This window comes from Triticum urartu, chromosome 7A, assembly GCF_056163025.1.
Source record: "Triticum urartu cultivar PI428250 chromosome 7A, HENAU_Tu73, whole genome shotgun sequence".
Taxonomy (NCBI): domain Eukaryota; kingdom Viridiplantae; phylum Streptophyta; class Magnoliopsida; order Poales; family Poaceae; genus Triticum; species Triticum urartu.
Window position 1 is genome coordinate 688,946,744 of NC_141879.1, and position 13,505 is coordinate 688,960,248.

Here is a 13,505-nt window from a genome sequence, read left to right on the forward strand (position 1 = left end):
CAGAGGGGTCGCGGGTGTAGGGAGGGGTTGTGGGATATCGGCGCGGCCATCCATCGCAGAAATTTTGGCAGAAGCGGCGCGGGGCGGGCCATAGGCAGGCGCTGCCGGAGAATTCAGGGTAGCTGTTGCTCGCTCGCGCGCAATTGTTCACTGTCCAGCGCGCTGGAGCTGGCGCACCAAATACCCAGCGCATGATGTAGTTTTCCCCAGCGCGCCGAACCTTGTTTACCACGCGCGGGATTATAGCGCTGCTGTTGGAGCGCTACTTTCGGTCGCTTGCGCGCTATATAGCTGTTTTATCAACCGCACGGCTTATTTAGCGCGTATGTTGGACAAGTTTCCGTGCATGTCTTTTCTCTGAGGGTATATGTGAATTTTTGGAACATGCACCTGTTATGAATAGTAAACTCAAAAGAAATGTAATATTTGTTTTATAAAAAACAGAATTTCTTTTGTAGCATACATGGTCAACGATTCACTAGTAGAAAAAGGGGCTTTCGTTCGGGCCTGGCCAGCCCATTAGTCCCGGTTCTGCCACGAACCGGGACCAATGGATGCATTCGTCCCGGTTCGTGAGCACAGGGGGCCGGCCGGGGCCTCGTGGGCATTGGTCCCGGTTCGTCTGGGCCCATTTGTCCCTGTTCTTGGCACGAACCGGGACCAATGGGCCTCGCTCCTGGCCCACAAACATAGGTCGCGGTTTTTGGGTCAAACTGGGACAGAAGGCTGGGCTTTAGTCCCCGTTCCAGCCACGAATCGGGACCAATGAGTTTCCTATATATACCCCACCGCCGGCGAGCAGAGCACTCCGTAGTGCTCCGTCTTTTGCTAGCCAGCGAGGAAGGGCATTTGGGTGCTCTAGCTCATCTCTTATACATGTGAGGTGTTCGATGAAATGCCTGAGCCACATTACTTAAGCTTTCTCCTCTCGAAGCTCGACCTCAAAGCTCCATTTTTTTTCGAGATTTGTCTAGGTTTAGCGGTCTGTCACGCCCCGTCCTCATCTTCACCGCCGTCGATCGCCCGCGCCGATCTCGTTGCCAGCACCACCGTGGTGAGCCTCTTGTTCTTATCTTCTTTCTGAAAGAAAAAAAATCTTACTTTAGATAGATACTTGTCTAATTTTCTTACTTTTGACACACATAATTATATACAATGCACGCAGATGAACCGGCAATGGATGTACAGTGACAGACACACCTCCAAGTACATTAAGGGCGTGCGTAAATTTCTCGAAGTGGCTGAGGCAAACTAGCAGAATGGTTTTATGTATTGTCCATGCCCTGATTGTGGGAATACGAGGTCTTACTCTGACAAGAAAATCCTTCACACCCACCTACTTTATAAGGGTTCAATGCCACACTATATAATGTTTGGACGAAGCATGAAGAAATAGGGGTTATGATGGAAGACAACGAAGAAGAGGACGATGACAACTATGTGCCACCTGAATACATTGATGCTTCAACGGGGGAAGCTGAAGATCAAGAGGAAGCTGAAGATCAAGAGGAACCAGACGATGTGCCCGATGATGATCTCCGCCGGGTCATTGTTGATAGAAGGGAAAAGTGCGAAAGTGAAAAGGAGAAGCTAAAGTTCGATCGCATGTTAGAGGATCACAAAAAAGGTTGTACCCCAATTGCGAAGATAGCAACACAAAGCTCGGTACCGTACTGGAATTGTTGCAGTGGAAGGCAGAGAATGCTATGCCTAACAAAGGATTTGAGAAGCTACTGAAAATATTGAAGATGAAGCTTCCAAAGGATAACGAATTGCTCGACAGTACGTACGCTACAAAGAAGGTCGTATGCCCTCTAGGATTGGAAGTGGAGAAGATACATGCATGCCCTAATGACTGCATCCTCTACCGCGGTGCGTACAAGGATTTGAACGCATGCCCGGTATGCGGTACATTATGGTATAAGATCAGAAGAGATGACCCTGGTGATGTTGAGGGCGAGCCTCAAAGGAAGAGGGTTCCTGCGAAGGTGATGTGGTATGCTCCTATAGTACCACGGTTGAAACGACTGTTCAGAAACGAAGAGCATGCCAAGTTGATGCGATGGCACAGTGAGAACCGTAAGAAAGACGGAAAGTTGAGAGCACCCGCTGACGGGTCGCAGTGGAGAAAATTGAGAGAAAGTACTGGGCTCGGTTTGCAGGTGACCCAAGGAATGTATGGTTTGGTTTAAGCGCGGATGGCATTAATCCTTTCGGGGAGCAGAGCAGCAATCACAACACCTGGCCCGTGACCCTATGTATGTATAACCTTCCTCCTTGGATGTGCATCAAGCGGAAGTTCATTATGATGCCAATTCTCATCCAAGGCCCTAAGCAACCCGGAAACGACATTGATGTGTACCTATAAGGCCATTAGTTGAAGAACTTTTACAGCTATGAAATGGAAACGGTGTACGTGCGTGGGATGAGCACAAACAGGTGGAATTTAACCTGCATGCGTTGCTGTTTGTAACCATCAAGGATTGGCCCGCTCTCAGTAACCTTTCAGGACAGACAAACAAGGGATACCACACATGCACGCACTGTTTAGCTGACACCGATAGTATATACCTGGACAGATGCAGGAAGAATGTGTATCTGGGCGATCGTCGATTTCTCCCGACCAACCATCAATGTTGAAAGAAAGGCAAGCATTTCAAAGGCGAGGCAGATCACCGGAAGAAGCCCGCCATGCGTACCGGTGATCACGTACTTGATATGGTCTCTGATTTACACGTAATATTTGGAAAGGGTCCCGGCGGACTAGCTGTTCCGAATGACGCTGAGGGACGCGCACCCATGTGGAAGAAGAAACCTATATTTTGGGACCTACCCTACTGGAAAGAGCTAGAGGTACGCTCTTCAATCCACGTGATGCACGTGACGAAGAACCTTTGCGTGAACCTGTTAGGCTTCTTGGGCATGTATGGGAAGACAGAAGATACACCTGAGGCACGGGAGGACCTGCAACGTTTGCACGAAAAAGACGGCATGCCTCCAAAGCAGTATGAAGGTCCTGCCAGCTACGCTCTTACCAAAGAAGAGAAGGAAATCTTTTTTGAATGCCTGCTCAGTATGAAGGTCCCGACTGGCTTCTCGTCGAATATAAAGGGAATAATAAATATTCCATAGAAAAAGTTCAAGAACCTAAAGTCTCATGACTGCCATGTGATTATGACGCAACTGCTTCCGGTTGCATTGAGGGGGCTTCTAACGGAAAACGTCCGATTAGCCATTGTGAAGCTATGTGCATTCCTCAATGCAATCTCTTAGAAGGTGATCGATCCAGATATCATACCAAGGCTAAGGAGTGATGTGGCGCAATGTCTTGTCAGTTTCGAGCCGGTGTTCCCACCATCCTTCTTCAATATCATGACACACGTCCTAGTTCATCTAGTCGACGAGATTGTCATTCTGGGCCCCGTATTTCTACATAATATGTTCCCCTTTGAGAGGTTCATGGGAGTCCTAAAGAAATATGTCTGTAACCGTGCTAGGCCATAAGGAAGCATCTCCATGGGCCATCAAACAGAGGATGTCATTGGGTTTTGTGTTGACTTCATTCCTGGCCTTAAGAAGATAGGTCTCCCTAAATCACGATATGATGGGAGACTGACTGGAAAAGGCACGCTAGGAGCGGACTTAATAATATGCAGGGATGGGCATTCTTGTTCTCAAGCACACTACACAGTTCTATAGAACTCTACCTTGGTGACCCCCTATGTCGATGAACACAAGAACAGTCTGTGCTCCAAACACCCGGAGCAGTGTGACGACTGGATTACATGTGAACACATCATGACTTTCAGCAATTGGTTGAAAACACGTCTCAGAGGTGACAACAATGTTTGTGATGATCTGTACTCGTTGTCCAGGGACCATCTTCGACTATATTGACTTACAAAGGATACGAGATAAATGGAAATACATTTTACGCGATCGCCCAAGATCAAAAGAGCACCAACCCAAACAGCGGTGTCCGCTTTGATGCAGCAACCGAGAGGGGAAAAGACACATATTATGGTTACGTAGTGGAGATATGTGAACTTGACTACGGACATGATTTTAAGGTCTCTTTGTTTATGTGCAAATGGGTCAATCTGTAAGGAGGCGAGGTACTGGTAGACCCATAGTACGGAATGACAACAGTGGATCTGAACAATCTTGGGTACACTGACGAACCGTTCGTCCTAGCCAATGATATGGCACAGGTTATCTGTGTGAAGGACATGTCTACCAAACCGAGAAAAAGAAAAGATAAGAAAGCGAATACATCATATGATGAGCCAAAGCGCCACATAGTTCTTTCTGGAAAAAGGGACATCGTGGGAGTGGAGGGCAAGACAGACATGTTCGAAGATTATGAAAAGTTTCATAAAATTCCTCCCTTCAAAGTCAAGGTTGACCCAAGCATCCTGATAATCGATGAAGATTATCCATGGTTACGGCGCAATAAGCAAAGCACACAAGCGAAGAAAAAGTGAAGACTTTCTGTCCACAACTACTATGATGATACCATGCCAACTTTCAACCTTTTCCTAGTTCGTTTGAAATGGATGTTGTAACAGACGAGTTTCCGTATGAAACCCTGATATCTCGAAACAGATTGTCCGTTTTGTTGAAATGCTTTGAATATTTTGTTGAAATGCTTTGAATGTTGCATTCTATAAACCTCTAATATTATTGAAACTAAAATTATATAGAATTTATGCAACTAAAATTATATAGAATTTTCATAAAGAACTTTTTTGTAACAAACTTTAATAGCAAAAAGAATTATCATAAAATAAATTAAATAAGTAATTAGAAACAAAATAATATAAACTTTAATAAAATATATAAGTAGAAACGAAATAAAATAAAATAAAATAAACTTTAATAACATAAATAAAATTTATGAAACTAAAATTATCAAAAATTTCTGTTCCAAACATTATAAGCAACCTCTAGTATTATTGAAAGTAAAATTACATATAAAATTGATGCAACTAAAATTATCAAATTATTTCTATTCAAAATCATTAAAAGCAAAAAGAATTTTCATAAAGAACTTTTTTCTAGAAACTTTAATAGCATAATAAAATAAAATAAGTTTTTGTTGTAAGTAGAAACAAAAAAATAAAGCAAAAAAGAAAACAAAAAACAGGGAAAAAATAAAAAATATGCCAACTACTGGGCCTCCACGGCCTGAATACGACTAGAAACCCATCCATGGGCCAGGATTCAGGCCCGCAGAAGGCCCAGTAGGCCCATCGGGCATACCAGTGACAATTAGACCCGAAAGCCTGCAATGGAGAGGAGCTCGAGAGGGGTGCGGCAGTGGGGCTTATAAACCACTGCGCGCCCCTCTCAGCTAGCGAGGTGAGACTAAACATTTGGGCACGGGCAGAATGAGGCCTTTGGTCCCGGTTGGTGCCACCAACCGGGACTAAAGGGGGGCATTGGAACCGGTTCGTGGCACCAACCGGTACGAATGCCCCTCTTTGGTACCGGTTGGTGCCACGAACCGGGACCAAAGGCAGCCGCTTCCCGCCTTTTGGGCTGCCGAAAACTGACCTTTGGTCCTGGCTGGTGGCACCAACCGGGACTAAAGAGGGGCATTGGTCCTGGTTTTGTGCCATGAACCGGGACCAATGCCTCGTCTATATAAGCAGGACTTGTAAATTTTTCGTTCAGTTCCTGATTCCTCCGCCGCGACGCCGCCAGGCTGCCCCTGTCTCGCTGTCGCCGTCGTCGCCCCGGCCTCCGACGCGCCGCCCCGACGCCGTCCCAAGCCGCCCCGACCCCGTCCCGCACCGGACCGACGCCGTCGCCGCCCTGCGCTACCCCTGCCCCGATGCCGCCGGCCCACCCTGCGCCACCCCTGCCCCGACGCCGCCGGCCCACCCGTGCACCCTGTGAGCACTGCCCGCGGATCCCCTCCTCCTCCTCCCTGTAATGGCTGTCGCCGCTGCCGCCGCGCCACCGCGCCCCCTATATATAGATGTTGTAATTTAGTTGTATTAATTTGGATGTGTAGTTTAGATGTGTAGTTAATTTAGTTGTACTAATTTAGATGTGTAGTTTAGATTTTTTTGGGTGATATTATTGTTGAATATGCAAATGTTTGCATGTTCATATGCAAAGAATTTTTCAATTTTTTCATATAATTTTTATGATTTTTTCTGTTGTAATTTTGTTCATAGAATTTTTATGATTTTTTTCTGTTGTATTTTTATTCATAGAATTTTTATGATTTTTTTGTTCACAGAATTTTCTTTGTCAATTTATGTATATGTTCATATTGTGTATGTATAGGAAAATTGTGTATGATCAAAGTCATTTATGTATATGTTCATATTTAGAAGAAAAAGGAGAGAAAAAAGGAAAATAAGAAGAGGAAGAAGGAGGAGAAGAAGAAGAATAAGAAGAAGAGGAGAGGAAGAAGGGGAGAAATAAATAAGAAGATGAAAAAGAAGAAAAAAAGAGGAGAAGAAGAAGAACTAGAAATATTCTATTCCTTCTTCTTTTTTTTCTTCGATCTCCTCCTCTATTCCTTTCTTCTTCTCCTCTTTTTTTTCTTCTGCTTCCTCTTCTTATTTTTTTATCGGGTATATCGTTGTAGATATACCCCCCTCCCCGATAACTTTTAGTAAGTACTACTTAGAAAGTGCTTAATTAATTAGTAGTTGAACTAGTTGATTTAATAAAACTACTTTAGTTTACTATATATAGAAGTAGTTTATTTTTAGTAAGTACTACTTTATTCTATTTATAGTAAGGGCTTAGTAGTTGAACTACTTGATTTAATAAAACTAATATATTTTACTATAGAAGTAGTTTATTTTTAGCAAGAAAATTAATAGAACTAGTTTATTTTTTAGTTAAAGCAATTATTGCCGCATCGGCGTCGACAATGCCTATCCCACATCCTCGTCGTCGACTTGGCGGAGGAGGCCGGCTTGATCAGAGGGGCCATGTCCGGGACTGGGCTCCGCCGGGATGGTTTTGGGATGTGCTACCTTCCAAGGGGCGTAGGTTGGTGAGGAGCCAGCCCGTCGTTGACCCGATCCTTGTTTGATGGCGGTCGCGTGGGCCAGTGACGGTGCCGAGGCTTCCGAACACCCAGAGGTGGTACGTCACCATGTCAGCGAGGAGGACAAGCACGTCCGTCGCTACATGGTTGCGTTGGAGGGCAGGTTCGACAATACCTGGCAGGTTCTTCAGGGATCTCACTGGAGCGATCCTGTGATGGTTCATTCTCTTTGGGTGTCCACCGCCCGTGCCGATACCCGTCGGGCGCTACGGTTCTAGCTGTACTAGCAATGTTATATATATGATAGTATTCAAGGTATATTAGTGATAATATTCAACGCTGTACGGACGCAAGAGATGATGTAGTTATGCTTATAATTGAATGCATCCTAATTTGAATACTACTTTATTTTGCGATTTGATTTTGCTTATTGAATGCTCAAATTGGAAAACTACTCCTACTTTGAATGCTAAAATTGGAGAGCACTATGGCAGGCGTATGTATATGATTAGTTGATAGCTTATAGGGTTTTTGTTTTCGTAGAAATCTAGGAGCCCCCCTCCATCATCCCCGCCTTCGTCCCCGTCACCGACCCCCTCCGACCTCGAGGTGAGACCAGCCAAATCCTTTTTTAGAAAGATAATTAAACGATATTTCGGGTTGACTTTAAGTCTGTCGAGTCTCCACCATATATGAGAGGACGAAGAAGCCCGACTGTTGTCGTGGGGGTCGTTTCTCCTTCTTCTCCGGGTGCTAGACCTTTGTTATGCACTAGGGGAAGAAGGGGTAACGACCATCACCGACGGTCGCAAATGTCAGAGAGGAATCAGTGAGGGAGAGTTCCACCATATATATATGAGAGGACAAAGAATCCCGACTGTTGTCGTGGGGGTCGCTTCTCCTTCTTTCCCGTGTGCTAGACATTTTTTGTAATGCACTCGGGGACAAAGTGAGGAGCGACCATCACCAACAGTCGAATATATACACCACGTGAGCTGAGAGTTTTCAAGAAAAGACTCGACAGACCGATAGTCAACCCGTGATGAATAATAATGATCTAATTTAGTTTTTGTAGTACATATATTTAATTGTACAAGTTTAATCTTTGAATTATGAACGTAGGAAATGTCGTCATCAGACGACGTAAGTCTCCCGGGGGAGTGCAGCTGGTGCCACGACGATCGAGGTCTGTGCGACATGCCTCACCTGGATGATGATCGGCGCTTCAGCATTAAGCTCGAGGAGACCTTCAATGTTGAAACGGTACGTAACGACGACGAGTGTTTTTTCGTAATTAAGCATGACTACAACTATTTCAACGTGTAATTTTCATCTTTTACAATTCGAGTAGCTTATCCCATGCCATGCAAGGCGCTATGTCTTGGACAGGATGGGTTTTGAAGACCATGAAAGTTTTGAAACAAAGAAAATTCACCTAAGAACTCATCATGATGTGGATTTTGAAGTAAAGCTGTACAATTCTGAGAGCGTAACCCATTTTGGTTGCAAAAGTGGGAAGCACTTTGCAAGATGTATGGTTTTGATGAGGGTATGGGTGTCACCATGGATCTTGGTGATCCTGAAATCGAGCAAGACAATATGGACATTTGGGTCCTTGTTGATACGCCTCCAATTCTACCGCTATGTGAGTTTAGTTTCTCAAACATAGTTATTAGCTAATTTATATTGTTTATTTCAAAATAGTTGACAGCTTATTTCCATTGACAGCTTATTTTCATTCTTCAAAGAATGTGCGGGAGATGGTAGACAAAACCCACTACATCGATGGCTCCGAATTAACTTATAAGGAGAAAAATCATCTGGTTGGATTTTGTACTGACATTGAGAATTACAATATCTATAATAAAACTCCTCAACATTATGGTCAAGACGTGCCACTAGTGCATGTGTTGAACTACGGTAACTACCATGGAGATACCCTGATAAGATTTTTTTACTATTACGACATCCGTGCATCTTTTGCAGAATTGTGTGCCTCATTTGATGTATCAGAAAGGTAGCCTTAATATTTTGAACATACAGCCAGGTCATCCTACGAATCTCAACTGTCCACACCAGATTTTTAAAAGGAATGGAGACATGCAAATCAAAGGATGGAAAAAAATGTATGGACAGTCGTAAGGAGGTTCTTGGAAGCAAAAGGAAGCGAAGCGCAAGAATTGGAGACAGGATGATCTCCATTCTCCATAATGGAGAGTCAGGGTCTATATTATTTTATTCTATTTCACCTTAAAGAGGGTATTTATATCCTACCTAATACTGATGATCATGTGCTAAGAACAATTAAGTAGGGTTGGTTCGATGACTATGAGGATGATGATCGCATGACTTGTTATTAATAACGTGTAGAAGTTGTATGATAATGATTAGTAGACTTGTTACTATATATGATGATGCATGATGCGAGCATGAAGAGTTATTATATATCAGCGGGTGAAATGAACATGGATTGGATTGAAGTGAAGGCAACATGCATGTGGTGCATGTCGAAAGTAGTACCATCCAAACTTGATCAAGTTAGGATTAGTATTACTTTCGACATGCACCACATGTTGCCTCACTTCAATCTAAGTCATGTTTAGGCATAGCAGTAGTAGTAGTAGCACCGAGATAAGAGAGGACACATCTCTCTATTAGCTACCTATATACCAACCTAAATTAACCCTCAAAACCCCTAAACCACCTCCTTAAAAAAAAAACCAGCCCCTGAAATGCTGACGCGTAGAAGCTTATTGGTCCCGGTTGGTGCTATCAACCGGGACCAAAGGCCCCCGTGCTTGGGTTCGCCGGAGCGGCCACGTGGAGGCCCATCTGTCCCGGTTAGTATAAAAACCGGGACTAAAGGTCTAGGGCATTAGTAACGACCATTTAGTCCCGGTTCCCCAACCGGGACAGATGGGCCTTATGAACCGGGACAAATGGCCCTTTTTCTACTAATGATTCTACTCAAGTATGAAGTTTCACGAAGAAATAACAACCATGTCATTCTAGGCAAAAATGATAAAATCAAAGCTAGTACATTCGGAAACACTGATTGAATGAATATTAAGGCCGGATTGTATTTTCTTCACTGTGGTATAACCCAGTGTCATTCCTTCAGAAAATTGACACGTGAGTAGAATGGTTGACTAAGTTTGATATCTTGAAATTATAGATTTTTTTTATTTCTTCAATATTTCCTTTTGCACGCGAACAGCATGGAGAAGGCCCTTTCATATTGGTCCAGTGAGGCAGCTGACACATAGTACATGCCACTCCCGGACACGCACACTCTCATCACTCTCCTCCTCCACTCGCCCTTTTTAACCACCTCTGCGCCCTCCACAACCTTACACAGCGCGGCACAACCTCACCAGTCCCTACCTCACATACAGCTAGCGAGCACAAGCCTCCTAGCTCCCCCAGCCTTCCCTTGTTCAGCTACGACCACTCACTCAGCCATGATGAGCAGCGGTAGGATGAACGCGGCGGCCGGCGACGACTTACCGTTAGCAGCAATGCACCCGCCGCCCTACGTCGGCTTTGAGCTCGCCGCCAGCATGATGGCTGGTGGCGGAGGAGGAGGCCAGCGCCACGAGGGGGCGATGATACTCGACAACTTCCACTTCCCGGCGGCAGCGGCCGCCTTCAACCAGTTCCAGGAGGCGCCGCACCACCAGATGCTGGCGCTGCCTTCCAACGGCAACGGCGGCGGTGGGCTGGTCCACATGGCGCCGCCGCCCATGTCCGGGATGCAGCTGCAGATGCCGCCGATGGCCATGCACGGTCACGGTGACGTGTGCCCGGCTCTTGGGATGGTGAAGCGCGAGGGCGGCGCCGGGGACGCGGGGAGGATAGACTTGAACCACGGCCAGCGGACCTGCTTCCCCACCGGCGACATGATGGCGGTGGACCCGATGCTCATGCGGTCCCGTCTTGGCAGCGTGTTCGACCTGGGATTCGGCCGCGTCCACCGCCAGCCGCCTCGGTGCCAGGTGGAGTACTGCAAGGCGGACCTCTCCGGCGCCAAGCACTACCACCGGCGCCACAAGGTGTGCGAGTACCACGCCAAGGCGGCGCTTGTCTCCGCCGCCGGCAAGCAGCAGCGCTTCTGCCAGCAATGCAGCAGGTCAGAGCCACACCCACAGACCCACTCCACTGTCCATCTCTCTCTAGGAACGTGAACGTTACAGTATCTCTCTCTCTCTCTCAACATAGCAGTATCCCTCTTTCCGTTACGGTACGTATAGTATAGCTTACCAGGTTGCAGCTTTGCTAAGCTAGGGCCAGCGCAAACTGCTTGCCTTTTCAGTCTTCAATCAGTTTTTGGTTCATGTCGCTTTTCCGTTGCGGCGGCCATGGTGCAAAAGCAAGTCTCAGTCTCAGCGACGACCAGTCATGTCAAAGAAAAAGACAACACAAAACACTACTCCATGCAGCACAAACAAGAGCTTTTCCATGGCGTTTTTGCTGTCCTGGGCATCGGTCGATATGGAGACAGGATCACCAAAACAAAAAGACTGTCAAAAGGCAGCGTTCTTTGTGCTAGCTTCAGACTTCAGATTGCTGTGTGCTGCACATAGTTTTAAATAGCCGGCTATATGGCCTTCACAAATAGCCCGCTGTACCTCGATATAGCCCGCTATAGCTGATTTTGAGTCCCGCCGCTATTTTTGATAGACTGCTATTTAAAACATTGGAGTAGGATCCGCGGCTCAAATTAAACCCATGAAACAAGTAGCTGGCAAATCAAAATTGGAACTAGCTCAATTCGCATAGTTACAAGCCTTTGGACAATTCGCCTCTGCTCTCTACCATTTATACCGGAACAAGAGGATATCTTGATTCGTTAGAAATTGAATAGGTAAATAAATTTCTGGATGAGTTACGTAAACATCTAAAAGATACGAAACTTCAATTCCAAGAAATTATATCTTCTAGCAAGACATTCACCGAGCAAGCGGAAATCCTTTTGAAGGAAGCTCTTCAGTAACAAATAAATTTCTGCTGCAACGAGCGGCTGATCATGTGCCAGCCTTTTGCCCTGGCCATATATCTGCTCCTGCTTTATTTTCGCATTGACCAATGATGTGAGGTGTGGTATCTATGTTCAACAATGGATTCACATGCGTACATCTTGTTGAGCTAGCTAGAATTTTAATTTTAGGTTCCATGTGATCACGGAGTTCGACCAGACCAAGAGGAGCTGCAGGAAGAGGCTCGCAGAGCACAACCGTCGCCGGAGGAAACCGGTGGCCAGCGGCGCGGGGGCGGTGTCCAAGGACTTGGCCGTGCCTTCCAGGAAACAAAACGCCGGGGGCATTTCCAGCTCCTACGCCGGCGACAATAACAGTAAGCCAACAGATTTTCTTTAGCTAATTGCATCCTACCTAGTGCAATTGGTCGTCATTTATCGGGGCTTACGATCGTCGATCAGCTTTGAGCGCAACCTACACGAGCGCGACCAGCTGCCTTCAGCAGGGCCAGGCCAGGCTAGCGGCGGCGAGGCAGATGACGCTCACCCTGGGCGTGCCCCCGGAGAAGGACCGCCGCCAGCAGCAGCTCAGCAACTCCATGCAGCTCCACCACCATCAGGAGCAGCAACACTTCATCACCTCCCTCCTGCACAACAGCAACATCATGTCACGTTCGTCGGTGTGCTCCAGCACGATGCCGTCCGCGGCGGTGGCCAACAGCCAGGTCTTCGACCAGCAAAACGACAACACCAATGGCAGCAACCACGCCAACAACGGCATCCATATGTTTGAGGTGGAATTCATGTAGATGCTGGATCTTGAGCATTGTGCATAACATAATTATGATCAAACCGCAGTTAGAACACCACATTAGATAGTTGCCGGAAGTGTTTTGTTTTCACCTGTTATAGGACAGGTCCACTGCTTTGCTGTATTGGGGCTAAACAGCAACAAAGCAATGTACTCCCTCTGGTCATTTTAGTCTGCATATAATATTTGTCTGAAATCGAAGGTCGTAAAGTTTAGTTTGACCGCATTTATATAAAAAAAATATCAACACCTACAATAATACTAAAGTTACACAATATGAAAATTAAATTCATGACGCATCTAATGATATTGATTTCGTATTCTAAGTGTTGATATATTTTTCTTAAAGTTGATCAAACTTTATGAACTTTGACTTCAAACAAATCTTATATGCATAAAAAAGAATTGGAGTACTAATTCATCGACACGTTACGTAAATATGCACAATATCACCCCCCCCCCCCCTCCCACCCCTAGCATGCAGCTCAGTTTATAGTGAACTTTGAGATAGCTTTAGTCAACAAGAAACGGACTAACGTAACAATATGTACAAATGATGCAATGGTTTTACGTGGAAGAACCTCCGGAAAATGAAAGTAAAAATACAGGCACGAACAAACCAGTCCACACAAATTTCACTATGAGAATCAATGGGTACACAATCTCTAGAGATTTACAATACACTTAGCAGTTAGCACCTTGCC

The 13,505-nt window shown here is 45.6% G+C and overlaps 1 protein-coding gene across 1 annotated transcript; it reads left to right on the forward strand.

Annotated features, from left to right (window-relative positions):
• Nucleotides 1-10,389: 10,389 nt before the first annotated feature.
• Nucleotides 10,390-12,944, forward strand: LOC125523131 (squamosa promoter-binding-like protein 10). Its single transcript, XM_048688182.2, has 3 exons — nt 10,390-11,144; nt 12,183-12,367; nt 12,453-12,944. The coding sequence occupies exons 1-3, from the start codon at nt 10,477-10,479 to the stop codon at nt 12,797-12,799; spliced, it is 1,200 nt and encodes a 399-aa protein (XP_048544139.2). The 5' UTR covers nt 10,390-10,476; the 3' UTR covers nt 12,800-12,944.
• Nucleotides 12,945-13,505: the final 561 nt, after the last annotated feature.